The sequence below is a fragment of the Erpetoichthys calabaricus genome, chromosome 4 (genome assembly GCF_900747795.2).
Source record: "Erpetoichthys calabaricus chromosome 4, fErpCal1.3, whole genome shotgun sequence".
Classification (NCBI taxonomy): domain Eukaryota; kingdom Metazoa; phylum Chordata; class Cladistia; order Polypteriformes; family Polypteridae; genus Erpetoichthys; species Erpetoichthys calabaricus.
In genome coordinates, this window is record NC_041397.2 from 133,439,987 (window position 1) to 133,453,774 (window position 13,788).

At 35.9% G+C, this 13,788-nt stretch overlaps 1 protein-coding gene across 3 annotated transcripts in view; it reads right to left on the bottom strand.

Annotated features, from left to right (window-relative positions):
- zgc:113276 (uncharacterized protein LOC553748 homolog) overlaps positions 1-13,506 on the bottom strand; it is a 60,185-nt gene extending 46,679 nt beyond the window's left edge. For all 3 annotated transcript variants that reach the window (XM_028801095.2, XM_051927123.1, XM_051927122.1), the window contains exons 1-2: positions 13,292-13,506; positions 8,161-8,333 (exon numbers count right to left, since the gene is read on the bottom strand). In XM_028801095.2, the coding sequence (XP_028656928.1) occupies positions 8,161-8,333; positions 13,292-13,478 (360 nt within the window). In that variant the 5' untranslated portion in view covers positions 13,479-13,506. The remainder of the gene's footprint in view (positions 1-8,160; positions 8,334-13,291) is intronic.
- Positions 13,507-13,788: the final 282 nt, after the last annotated feature.

Consider the following 13,788-nt stretch of genomic DNA (forward strand, 5'->3'; position numbering starts at 1 on the left):
TGAAACTGCATGTATGTGTGTATATGTATGTATATATATATATATATATATATATATATACTATATATATATATATATATATATATATACTAGCAAAATACCCGCGCTTCGCAGCAGAGAAGTAGTGTGTTAAAGAGGTTATGAAAAAAAAAAGGAAACATTTTAAAATAACGTAACATGATTGTCAATGTAATTGTGTTGTCATTGTTATAAGTGTTGCTGTCTTTTATATATATATATATATATATATATTATATATATAATATACACACACACATAAACATTTATATACATATACATATATATACATATCTACATATACACATCTACATATATATACACACATACATAAACACACACATAAGACTTATTGACTGAAACGGGCTTTCACGAAAACAGTTAGGGCTTTGCTACAGGATACACCCTCCACAAGTTAACCAAGTAAAAATAAAATATATATTTCTGTTTATTTAAACCTTTTAAGTTCATATGCATAGCCCCATTGGCTGTTTAATTTTTTTTTTCTTTCTTCAGTAATATTTAATCTCCTTAAAGAAAAAGAACATATCCATTTTACTTTTTTTGTATCTGTGTAGTAATATTTTAGTGTAAAAGAATAACCAGTATTTAAACCTTTTATGTTACTTTATACATTTATTTTACACAATGTTGAAAAGTTAATAAGAAAGCTACATATTTTGGCAGCTGCTGCTTTCATTTTCAATGAAATGAAAAAAGCTCTCCAAGAGAAAACGTCAATGAAGAAGAAACAGTTTGCACTATCTAAAAAGGAGAAACCCTCATTTATAAAAGTTTGCTGCAGATGACTTAACTGAAAATAAATGAATAGTTCCTATGTGTATAATACATATTTATCTATTTGACTTATGCCTTTATTCCACCAACTTACAACATCTGAAGTACAATTTGTTACATTACTTTTGTTTTTTGCAGCACAGGCAGGTGAAGTGACTTCCTCAGGGTCACACAGTGGTGTCAGTACCAGGATTTGAACTGACAAGCTCCGGGTTTGCTGAAATATTACTGAAGAAAGAAAAAAAAACGAAAATGGGCAAATAGGGCTATGCGTACAAATGTCCATCCATCCATTATCCAACCTGCCATATCCTAAATACAGGAGCCAATAAGTAGATATGTATATATACTGTATATATATATATATATATATATGTGAATGTATGTATGTATATATCTATGTCTATATATATATATATATGTAGATATGTAAATTTTGTATATGTATATATATGTTTATGTGGATGTGTATATACGTATGTATATGTAGATATGTGTATATGTAGATATGTATATATATATATGTTTATGTATATATATGTTTATGTGTGTGTGTGTGCATATTATATATATAAAAGACAGCAACACTCATAACAATGACAACACAATTACATTGACAATCATGTTACGTTATTTTTAAAATGTTCCTTTTTTTTTCATAACCTCTTTAACACACTACTTCTCCGCTGCGAAGCGCGGGTATTTTGCTAGTGTATTATATTCACCAACAAAGTCAAACACCCCGGAGATAGTATTATCATTGGATGCAGAAAAACCATTTGACATGGTTGAATGGAACTACCTTTTCACTACATTAGAGAAATTTGGGTTTGGCCCTCACATTTGTGCATGGATCAACTTACTGTATACCAATCCAGAAGCTTCAGTTTGTATTAACAACATCAATTCAGACTACTTTAAACTAGAACGTGGTACCAGACAAGGATGCCCCATTGTGCCACTCACAATTCACCGTCGAAATTCTATTGAGATAAAGGGGATTATCAGAGAAGGACTTGAACAGAAAATTTCTCTATATGTAGATGATATGGGGCGGCACGGTGGCGCAGTGGGTAGCGCTGCTGCCCTCGCAGTTGGGAGATCTGGGGACCTGGGTTCGCTTCCCGGTCCTCCCTGCGTGGAGTTTGCATGTTCTCCCCGTGTCTGCGTGGGTTTTCCTCCGGCGCTCCGGTTTCCTCCCACAGTCCAAAGACATGCTGGTTAGGTGGATTGGCGATTCTAAATTGGCCTAGTGTGTGCTTGGTGTGTGGGTGTGTGTGTCCTGTGGTGGGTTGGCACCCTGCCCAGGATTGTTTCCTGCCTTGTGCCCTGTGTTGGCTGGGATTAGGCTCCAGCAGACCCCCGTGACCCTGTGTTCGGATTCAGCGGGTTGGAAATGGATGGATGGATGGATAGATGATATGGTACTGTAGATATCAGACCCACAAAATACTGTGCCTGCAGTCCTAACAGCACTAACAGAATTTCAAAAGACTTCTGGTCTCAGAATCAATTTGAATAAGTGTGCTCTTTCCAGTGAATTCTCAAGCATACAATATTAGAATGGACACCTTCCCTTTTATCATCGCAGATCAGTTTAAATACCTAGGGGTAAACATCACAAGTAAATATAAAGCTCTTTATTAACAAAATTTTGCTGTCTGTATGGAAAAAATTAAGCAAGACTTAGATGACATAGATGTTCAACCCTACATCTCACTTTAGCTGGAAGAATTAACATTGTTAAGATGAATATCCTTCCTAAGCTTCTCTTTTTATTTCAAAACATTCCAATATACATCAATAGATAATTGTTTAAGAAATTAGACTCAACCATAACCTTGTTTATTTGGAATTCAAAACATCCACGTATCCAAAGGGCGACCCTACAAAGACCTAAGGCAGAAGGTGGCATGGCTGTACCTAACTTTCAATTTTATTACTGGGCAGCAAACATACAAGCTATAAAAACCTTGGCATGGATACAATTAGATGAACATACACAGACTTGGTCTGCAATAGAAATAAAATCCTGCAGTACTTCTTTATATTCCCCGCTTTGTACCCCATTAAATGCAAGTTATCGCCAATATACTAACAACCTAATTGTGCTTCACTTAATCAGAATATGGAACCAATGTAGGAAGCATTTTAAGATAGAGAAGCTTTTATCTATGGCACCTCTGCACAAGAACCACCTTTTCCCACCCTCTCAAACGTATACAGTTTTTAATGCCTGGAAAACATCCGGGATTAAATCACTTAGAGATCTGTACATAGACAATGTTTTTGCATCCTACGAACAATTCCACTCCAGATTTAACTTACCAGCAACACATTTCTTTCATTACCTTCAAATTCAAAACTTTGTTAAACAGAACCTGCCCAATTTTCCTCACCTCCCACCTACCTCTATGCCGGAAGAAATATTGCTCAATCTCGAGGACTCAGACATCATTTCTGTAATTCTGTATATAAAACTATTTTACAGTCCCTCCCTTTCAAAGATCCAAGAGAACAGTGGGAAAAGGATCTCTTGCTCAATATTTCAGAAAAGGAATGTAAAGTAGCAATGCACATAATTCACTCGAGCTCCATATGCACAAAGCATAGAATTATTCAACTTAAAATTATATATCAAGCACATCTCACTCTTTTAAAATTGTCCAAAATGTTTACAGGGCAAGATCCAACCTGCAAATGCTGCACTCAAGCTCTGGCTTCACTGGGTCACATGTTTTAGGCCTGCACCAAATTAACATCATTTTGGAGCAAAATTTTTAAATGCCTTTCAGACAGCTTGGATGTCACAATCCCTCCTAATCCATTAACAGCTGTGTTTGGTGTACTTCCAGATGGGCTTAAAGTGGAGAAGGACAAACAAACTGTAATTGCCTTTGCTACACTATTGGCACGTCTTGCTCAACTATAAGAATCCTAACTCTCCTCTTTTAAGTCAGTGGGTAACTGATATTATATATTATTTGAAACTGGAAAAAAATCAAATTCGCACTTAGAGGATCTGTACAAAACTTTTTCAAAACCTGGCAAGATCTAATCAATAACATTTTAGAATAAGCATTTAAATTGAGGAAGCAGGTTCTCTTACCTCTTTTACTCCATTTATCTTTATTCATCTATTATTTAATCTATTCGTTTGTCTTTACTAGCATAAAGTCTTTACACTGCTGGCCTAGCTCTCTATCTCAGGGGTGGGCGTTGATTTGTTTCAAACCTTTTTTTTTTCTTTTTGTAAAACTTGAGTTATGTGTATGGCATGTTATTTGATTTTGCTAATTTCAATAAAATAAAAAAAAAAAGATAGATAATGTATAGACTCAACACCGACAGTTGTTTGGGCCTAGAACTGAACTTTGAGTCTTAGAGGAGCATTAAATACTGTGCTGTCATGCCATCTTGAGCTTGAAATTGACACATATTTTATATACATTGCTATCACAGTATTTGGGTTTATTTACTTTCCAGAATGACAGTTAAATTATTCTTTATTTTTTTAAGGCAGGCCATGAATAGAGTAATAGGAATGCCAGTGTGTTACAGAAAACCGCATGACTATTTGCCCTCTTATATGTTTACCATTTGAAAAATATATAAAGAAAGCTGATAGCAGAGAGATCAAAGAGATGGGACATTTAAGTACAATTACAATTAATCTCAAAAAATAATACAATAACTCTTAAGAAAACAAAACCTTAGGAGAAAATAATTATAAATTCTCTAGTTTTGGCAGGATCTGTGCAGACTGATGAATAAACAAGAATTGTTAGCTGGAATTAGAATCTGATTTTAAAACAATAATCTTCAGACACTTAATCCCTCTAAGGCCAAAAGTCAATGTTTTTGTTATTTATAAAATGGTTTGGGGACAAGTATATAAAACAGTAATGAATTTTGCCTTTTGCAACATCTGTGCTGCTAAAACTGGAAATGTGTGAACATTTGTTACTTAGAGGTATGACAATTCATTATTGTAAATAAACTTCATCTTTTATGTTTCTGCTTACTGCTGTCTATACTTCTTTCCAGTGTCGCTTTTGGCATGAAAATTAAGGAGAGGCTATACCAATATTTTTCTTAATGAGTGCAGACTTCTTGAAAACATTAACATTAACCTACTTAATAATATATGCCCCCCTTTTGCTACAGACTACTGAGACACGCAAGTTCACACACTGTGTTACAAAAAAATCAAGCAAACAATGGGATGCCAGTGCCTTGTTTGTTTCATTTGTGGTACCCTCTCACATAATCATTGTTTGACAAAATACAACAATATAGATTTAAACACTAAGTAAACTGAGAGCCTCACAAACCTAATCAGATATATACAGTATGTACTGCCTAAACTGAATCAGAAGAAAAAGTTAGAAATTATGTTAGAAAACGTCTGGAAGAACATGGGAAAATTAAAAAATATATCAATATGGCTTTGTTAATGACTCCATTATAACAAAATTAGCATATGAGGCACTTGGCACATGTGCAAATTCAGGAAGCAATCTGCTAGAGTACTACTATTGTGCAACTTCCCTAAGCAGAATAGTCATCATCTGTCATTGATATTGTAAGTACTGAAGAATGCAAAGTTATTACACATAAGTGCTTAGTTGTTTCATGTGTACAGTACTTTAGTTTTATTGATATTTTTTAAAAAGTAATAAATATTATTTACCCAGTATGTTACTAAAAGTAAAGCATTTTCCTTAGAAAGTAAAATACAGATTATAAAGATGATAATTTTGGGAGAAAAGAAATCCCATATTGCACAATAATTGGCACTTAGCACCTGGTCCTGAAAGGAGCCACTGCAGAGGAGGCACAGATAGAGACCAAGCACTTCATAGATAATTCTCTGCTGCTGATGTCTAATACTTGCAGCCTCACCGATTTGGGGAAAATTAGGGCAGATATAGTGTTGCCTCTGAGTGAGCCTAAGTGAGGTATGAGGTGAAATCAGTGGAATGAATGTCTAGGCATTGAACAACAGGGTAGAAAACAGCATGTAGAGCTGCATGAAAAGGAGCTCTGGGTGGCCATGTATTGCAGCAGGGTTGTAGGGCAGCCAAGGAAGGAACACAGCAGAAGGCATGAGCCCTGTGACATCTACACAAAATACCCCATCCCCTAGGTCATTACAATACACATCCATATTCTCCTTATGTTAAATCTCCCTCAGATAATGAAGTCATCAATGAAGACAACATCTTTAGAAATGTATAATTAAACTATTTAAATAACTTGTTTATTTTATTTTCTGTTTACTTAATTAATTAAACTACAAAACCTCTTGTGCCTAAATTAAAACACAAAGCAGGTAAACAATGTATAGCGTAGAAAATATTTCAGATATCTGAACCCCCTGAATGCCCATCAAATAAATTAGCATTATTGATAGAGTCATGTTCTTACTTTTTTTCTAACCCTAATCCTAACCCTAACACCTTATTTACAAATTTTTTGATAATTTTCAAATTGTTCTTTTAAACATGTTTGACTCAAACCATTCCCAAGTTGACTGTCACTTTCTTGCTTCCTGGAAGATGTTGAAATATTAATTTTAGTGCCTTCTCTCAGATTTCTTTTCCTCATATCTGTGCTTGGTTATATCTAGCTAATGTAAGAAGTGTTTATAAAATTAATAGTTAAAATGGAAACTCTCTATAATATTATATAATATATACTCGCTTTGATACCCATCAAAGACAGATTGAAATCTAAATAATCAATGTAGACAACAGTGTTAATGTCTGCAGTGTACTACACAATGCCCCTGTCTGTCTTACATGCCGTTTGGTTTGAGATTTGTAAAGGCAGTTTCAATGTTTATGAGGTGACATCTACTTGTAACCTGTATGTGTGTACTAGACCATCAATTATGTTTTCTGTTAGGCTTTTCTCTGAATTTACTATTTTACTCGTCTTTATTTATTTATTTGGTTTAGTACAATGCTATATACTGTATACTCTGCCATTGTTTCTTAAACTCTGTGAAGTGCCTTGAGCATGGGAAAGGCACTATATAAATACAATGTATTATTATTATTATTATTATTATTATTACTGTATTGGAATGGCAAATGAAATGCATTTTATAACTAAAGATGTTTGTCATGCGCCATCTGCTGGAATAACAGAGACATAGCAACTAAAAAATGAAACACAGACACTTGTATGCTAAATTTGATATACAACAGTTGATGTGGTATGTTCTTTTAGTTTTTTAGACTCTTCTCTATTTGGCTGGAAACCAGTTTTGATGAGATATTATCCCCACTTTACCAATTCTGGTTGCCATGGACTTTTGTGCTCTCAAACAGCAGTTTATAACCAAAGATAGTGTGATACCCAAAACTTTATTTAATCTATGATAAGCCAGAGTGTAGCTAAACCTCCATTAAAATGTCTAATTCAAACAATTTAGCTCCAGTCTTTCTTAGGCTTTGCACAACAATATAGTACGAACCTTTCATGAGTATCTTGTGAGCTCTACATTTTAACTGTTTTAGCTTAATTTTTATTTTGATGACACCAAGCTGAACCTCTTACTTTTATTAGCAAAATCAGTCACTGATAAGATATCGTGTACTGTTCCAGTCTTTGGCAAATTATACTCAGCTATTTCTGTCAATTATTACTTTAAAATAAAAAAATGAGTTTAGTTCCAAGGCTTGTGGAATTCTTAAAATTTGATTACATATTTGTTGATAGATGTGTATTGTGAGTCACAAACAATAAAATCAGTGCTATCTTTATATTAAAAAGGTTGTGTGCAGTGATATACATGTATGCTGCAACACATACAGTATATTATAACATTCTCAAAGACACTTAGCTCATTTCTAAATTTCTTAACACCAGATCATATGCCATAAGCACCAAGGCAGGAAAATCCTGGACAAAGTGCCAGTTTATTGAAATGTCCACTTAAAAGCACACCCACACTCACACAGCACCAGTTTGGAATTGCCACTCAACCTAACACACACACCTTTGGATATGGGGGGGGGTTTGAAGACCTAGAAAAATTCTCAAATGGGTGAAATGAAAATGTGTAGACTTCACAGAGTCAATGACCAGGTGTCAGGATGCTGGATTTGAGAAGCAGAAACACTACCAAGCTTTACAAAAATGCCTCAGACATACAGTAAGATGTGAAATCAACCAATGACTTAATATAATTGAACATTAGTACATTTGGGGAAAGAGTTACAGTCTTTATTCTATTTATTACTAATCATATATGAGTAGAATCTGTTTATACATACTTACGGAACAGTATAAACAAGGAGAGAAGAATTAGGCAGCCTATGTAAGAATTCCTACCTTGTTGAAAGGATCCGTGTGGACAAGCGTATGGGAACGGAGATGAGGGATTCTCAAGGCATTAAACTGCTTTTGCCACAGTGTCACCCATTCACCATAGGGATCAACTACTTTTACAGATAATGGAGGGCTTTCAGGAGTATCCACTTGCTTCAGGAGATTATTTGCTTGTTCTAAAAATGTACAATCAATAACAGGGCCTGAGAGTCATAAAAGTTTTCCCAGATGACATCACTGGAATTATTTGCAGTTTTTTTACATCTTTGAATTGTTATGTTTTTTCATGATTGTCTTAAATGGTTTAACTTTAATGGCCTGAATTACTTGAATGCTACGTAGAAAGGGATTTGCACATCTTGCATATGTTTTGGATGAAATGTATTTAGCTAAAGATTGAATTCATGTTGTTCACAAAAGAGATAATAAAATTCCTAGCAATCAAAGAAGACCGCGATTTACAATATAACAACATCGGATGACATTTCCAAACCCACTTAATCCAAGTAATTGAGTCATGTTTTGACATACCCTTTGAACAACTAAATTTTAACTCCAAAATAATTTGTAAAATTATTAATCATTTAATGTCAATGTACTGTATTTGAAATTTTAATAAGGCTTTGCATAGAAAAACATTTAGTATCATTTGAACAGCACATTTTTATAATTTTTATGTCCATAATCAACTACATTAGTAAATTTTACCAACAAGATTCTGCTCCCTGACCAAAATAAACATTTATAATCTAGTTTAAATGCCACGATTTTTGCCTACTATGTGCTTCAGCAGTCTGCCACCCTTCTTTGTCATTTTTCACGGTCTTCAACTTTGTGGATGAGCTGTTTTTGCTCCTAGATGATTACACTTTGCAATAATGGCACTTACAGTTGGCTGGAAAAGGTCTAGCACAGCAAATATTTCACATACTAACTTGTAGCAAAGGTGGCATACTATGACAATGCCATATTTAAAGCCATTAAGCTTTTCATGACAACCCATTCTACTAACAATCTTTGCCAATGGAAAGTGCATGGCTACTTGCTTGATTTTATGCACCTTTTAACAATGGGAATACTTTACATTCCCAGAACTGTTCCAAAAAAGTGCACATTGGACACCAAAGTACACATTGATAAGACTCAGCATCTTATGTCATTCATGTTCAGAAATAACTTTAAACAGATCTGGACTGAAAGTGACTTGAAGCCTATTCATCAAGGTAAGAAATTATCCTATAGAAGACCTGAGTTATCATAATACTTATTTTTAACATATTCAATAGAGCTAACAAATAAGGTGTACAGTATGCAATGCTTAAAAGAATTTTACTGGATATAGAATTACTTGTTGGTTGTTTCACAATAATCATGATTTCACAGAGTTCTTTCCAATGCTAAAGACTGAATGATGAATCACAGCTTGTGTGCCTTTTCTGTGGAAATTGTATGAATTTCTGTGGGTTTCCTCTTAGGACTCCAGTTTCCACCCACAGGTCATAAACACACTGTTAAGAAGACTGAATGAGTGAACTGGATTGGTCTGTGTGGGTGTAAGTGCATGCTTGACTATAACCAGGAGTGCACTGGTGCCAATCTATTGTTGACTTCTAGCTGGTGGCTATTCCTGCCAAGACACACTCCAACTACCTAAGAAACTGGGTTGAGAAAATGAATCAAAGGATGATTACTTAAATAAGGAGTTTGTAGTAAAAGAATAAATCTGTAATTAATAAAATAGTAAGCCATGTGCATGATGATACATCTGTACTTGTTAAGCTGGGCTGCAGTCCAGGGCTCCACAGGCTAAATGAGCCCCGAAAATTAATCAAGATGTATGAAAAATTATTTCCTTTTTTCAGCAAAATATTTCTGTCACTAGACTAGCTTATCCAGTCTTCTTTAACTCCTTTACCATTATCTCTGACATCCCACTGCTAGCCATGCCCACACCATCACGCCAGAGTTGCAGATCTCTGATGAACTGCAGATTGTGAAGGAGGGCAGCTGTTGGGCAGCATTTGAGGCAGCAGAAAGATGCATCGGTAGCTGTAGCTGAACGCATATGCAGAAGTAAGAGATTGGTCATATTGTAATAGTGAGTTATCTTCAGCAATGGGCTGTGACAGCATTTTAGATTCCGTTGTAGTAATTGTAAAGTATAAGAAGGTGATGAATTTACACACACCATAAACTCTGAGTGTGCATGGTTTGGGTAACTTTCAAAACTGCCATTCACTGATGTCCAGGGTACAAGGCAGATTTAGCATTCACAAATTATTCTTTACAAAATTCAGTCTGTTATTACGTGACAGCATGTTAATTGTAATTGTGACTGAGCCAATTTCCAGAGTGCACATGTGGTCTGATGTCTAATGAAATAAGCTGCTGGCTTACTTTGCATTTATTTTAGATAATAACTAGCTGTGCTTATTTGTTGTGTTGGACGGCGTCTACAGTGGAAGGACCAGGAGAGAGAGCTTATTCAGAGCATTACCTCCCCCGGAGCGCTAGGTGGCAGGCCCACTGTGTTGCAGCAGTGCCTTGAACTCCCACAGGGCTCCATGGGAATTGGAGTTTGGTGCAGCCCTGTTGTGTTCCATGGGTGCTGCCAAGGGGTGCTGCAGGTACTATTGAGCTTTCTGTGGCAGAACTTCCACCACACGTGGAAGTGCTGCAGGAAGATTATCACTAGACACCTGGAGCGCTTCTGGTGCCCTATAAAAGGAGCCAGCTGCCACTATTTCAGGAGCCAGAGTTGGGAGGAAGGGAGACAAAGCTTGCCAGGAGAAGTGGAGGTGGATTTGACAAGAAGACACAGAAGTAAAGAAAGTGTTTAGTGCTGTGAACTGTGCTGTACAGGTGGGAAATGGGTGAAGGCGTTTCCCACGGGGTGAAAAAAAAAAAAATAAAACGTGTGTGCTGAACTTGTGTCTTGCTTCTGTCTGTGTCGGGTTTGGGTGGCAGGAGTGCCCTCTGCAGGCCACACTGTCTAAGACAGGTAACAGAATACATTTAAAAATAATTGATATTTTAAATTTCTTCCCCTACGTATACCCTCAGCATTCCTCCAATGGCTTTCCTCAGTATCCTCATTTGTTGCAGCCTATCTTGCACAGTGGTCCCTCTCTCAATTCTGTTCCCAAAAAGCCTGACTCTCAGACTCTATCATTTCGAGGCAGCTTGCTTGCCTTCTGTTTGATTTTTGGCTACCATCAATGATAGACAAGCTCCCATTATCCAAAGTGAAAAATGCTTTCCTTCTTTCAAGGTGACTCGGGTTGTGTCTGATTAGTATTTAGCAACCCAGCATCTCTTGGCAAATGATTTGCTTTGTTGTCATTGAAATGTTCCATTTTAACTATTTTTTTTAATAACTTGTCAAATTCTGGAACTGAACAGAGTCTTCATCCCTAAAATTGAGCCATGATAGCCAAAGTGACCAATCAGACCAAAGCAAAACTGACCAATCAAATTGCTTGGAGGGACCAGACACGCTCACACACAAAAACAGTAGCATTTTATTATATAGTAGATTTAAAAGCCCAAAGATGAGACGCACTTATCAACAAACAACTTATTTTAAACACCTTATAGACTACCCTGGATGTTGATCACAAGTGAAAACTGTTTCAGCCTATTTGTCAGGTGTTTTTATTTTGTTGATAACAATTACCTGAAACTTTGGACAGAAGTGAGAAAATATTTTTGGAAATAAAATTGTTATCTACACTTATACTTGAGCAGAATGTTCTTGTTGACAAATTAGAGGGTTTGAGAAGGTCATTTTATAATGAAGGGATACAAACTGCACCTTGTAACTTATATAATTACTCAGCTGTATCTCTACTAAACTACAGGTAATGTTTATTGGTCATTTGACAAAACTGCAAACCTTTTGATGTGTTTTTATTTTAGTTATTTTGCTTTTTAAACTTATTTTTTATCTTTTTTCCCTTTTTTTATGAGTTTTACTTTAACAGCTGAAGATACCTGCTATATTTTGAAAATAACTGGGTGTCAGAATAATTTTTTTAATTAATATTTTCCTCCCTCTCCGTAGGGCCCTTGAGCAAGGCCCTTAACCTACAATTGTGGCATCCTGGGTATGATGTTAATCTGCCCTGCGCGTAGGCCTTCCAACCTGCAGGGAAAAACCTAGAGATTGGTGGCAGAATTGGAACTCCAGCCACCATAAAAATCCTCACACTGTTCCATTCCATCTGAACTAGTGTGGCGCTGAGTTGTCACCCATTGCATGGCTGCACTCGGGTCTAATCTGGGATTCTAAATTGGTTTGTCATGTGGTGGGTGCAGCAGTGTACTGTATCAGTGTGTGCTCCTAACCTCTCTCTCACTCCGTTGTATCTCTCCCTCAAAATAGACACTTCAAATGAATCAGGCTCTTTGTTTGTAACTTCTGGCATGACATACTGTTCTGTGGTGGCAATCAAGTAAAATTATATACACACACACACACACACGTATAAAATCTCAGGTGCTGTTTCCTTGCTTCTTTCCATACACTTATTGCATGCTCTTGCACAATTTCCTGTTCTTGTGTAGTTTTTTTTTCAAGTTTAAGCGACATCTAAGCTTTGACACTACATACTATTTTTTGTGGTTCCCAAACAATGGTTTAAGCCCAGGGTAACTCTTCCTCCTAAATCCACAAAGTATACTTTTTTAATATTTCATACTTAAAAGAAGGGGTCTGAAGGAGGCAGTGTGCCACAATGGATAGTTCTACTGCCTCACAGATTAAACACCCTCAGTTTGTGTCCCATGCCTGCTTGTTCTCCTTGTGAAGTGTGCACATATTCCCCATATCTATGTGGGGTTTCTTTTGGGTACATCAGTTGTCCCACCACATACCCTAAATGTGTACAGGCACAGATGACTGGCTATTCCAAATTAACCCTCTGTGGGTGAGTGTATGAGTGGGTCCTCTCATGGACTGGCACCTTTGTCCAGACCTACTACTTGCTTTGTGCCTATTGTTGCTGGGAAATGAACCAGCCTTACCAACCTAAAATTGGATTAAGTGGCTTTGAAAGACTATAATATTAAATTTCCCGCTATGCTATGTTACATCAAAAAAATAAAATGTAGATTTAGGATATGCATGTCTTACCAATTATTTTTGTCACTTCATTTTTACCCTTTGTCCTTGACTTTCCATTTTTCATCCTAGTCTTACTTAGGAAAATCCCATCTAGGATGTGTGCATCATTAGCGCTGTTTGAAAAGTTGGGGTGTTTTAAGAGGGATGCTAGGGTTAAAGCATGTGGTCCTGCACCGATGATGAGAACATCCAGCATTGTACAGACTGCAAAAGACAGATAACAGATATTTTATTAAAAGCTGCCTTTCTTAATTTGTGAATGGTCTAGTAATGCTATGTTATGGATGAGAAAGTGATATAGGCCATATTTTATTTAAAACTTTTGTAGCATCACAATACCGTTTATATTAGCATTTGTAGAAAAACATAACATTTTTCAATTCCATCATACTGACCATCAGAAAATGATACCATCTTTTTAAAAAATCTATCTATCTATCTATCTATCTATCTATCTATCTATCTATCTATCTATCTATCTATCTATCTATCTATCTATCTATCTA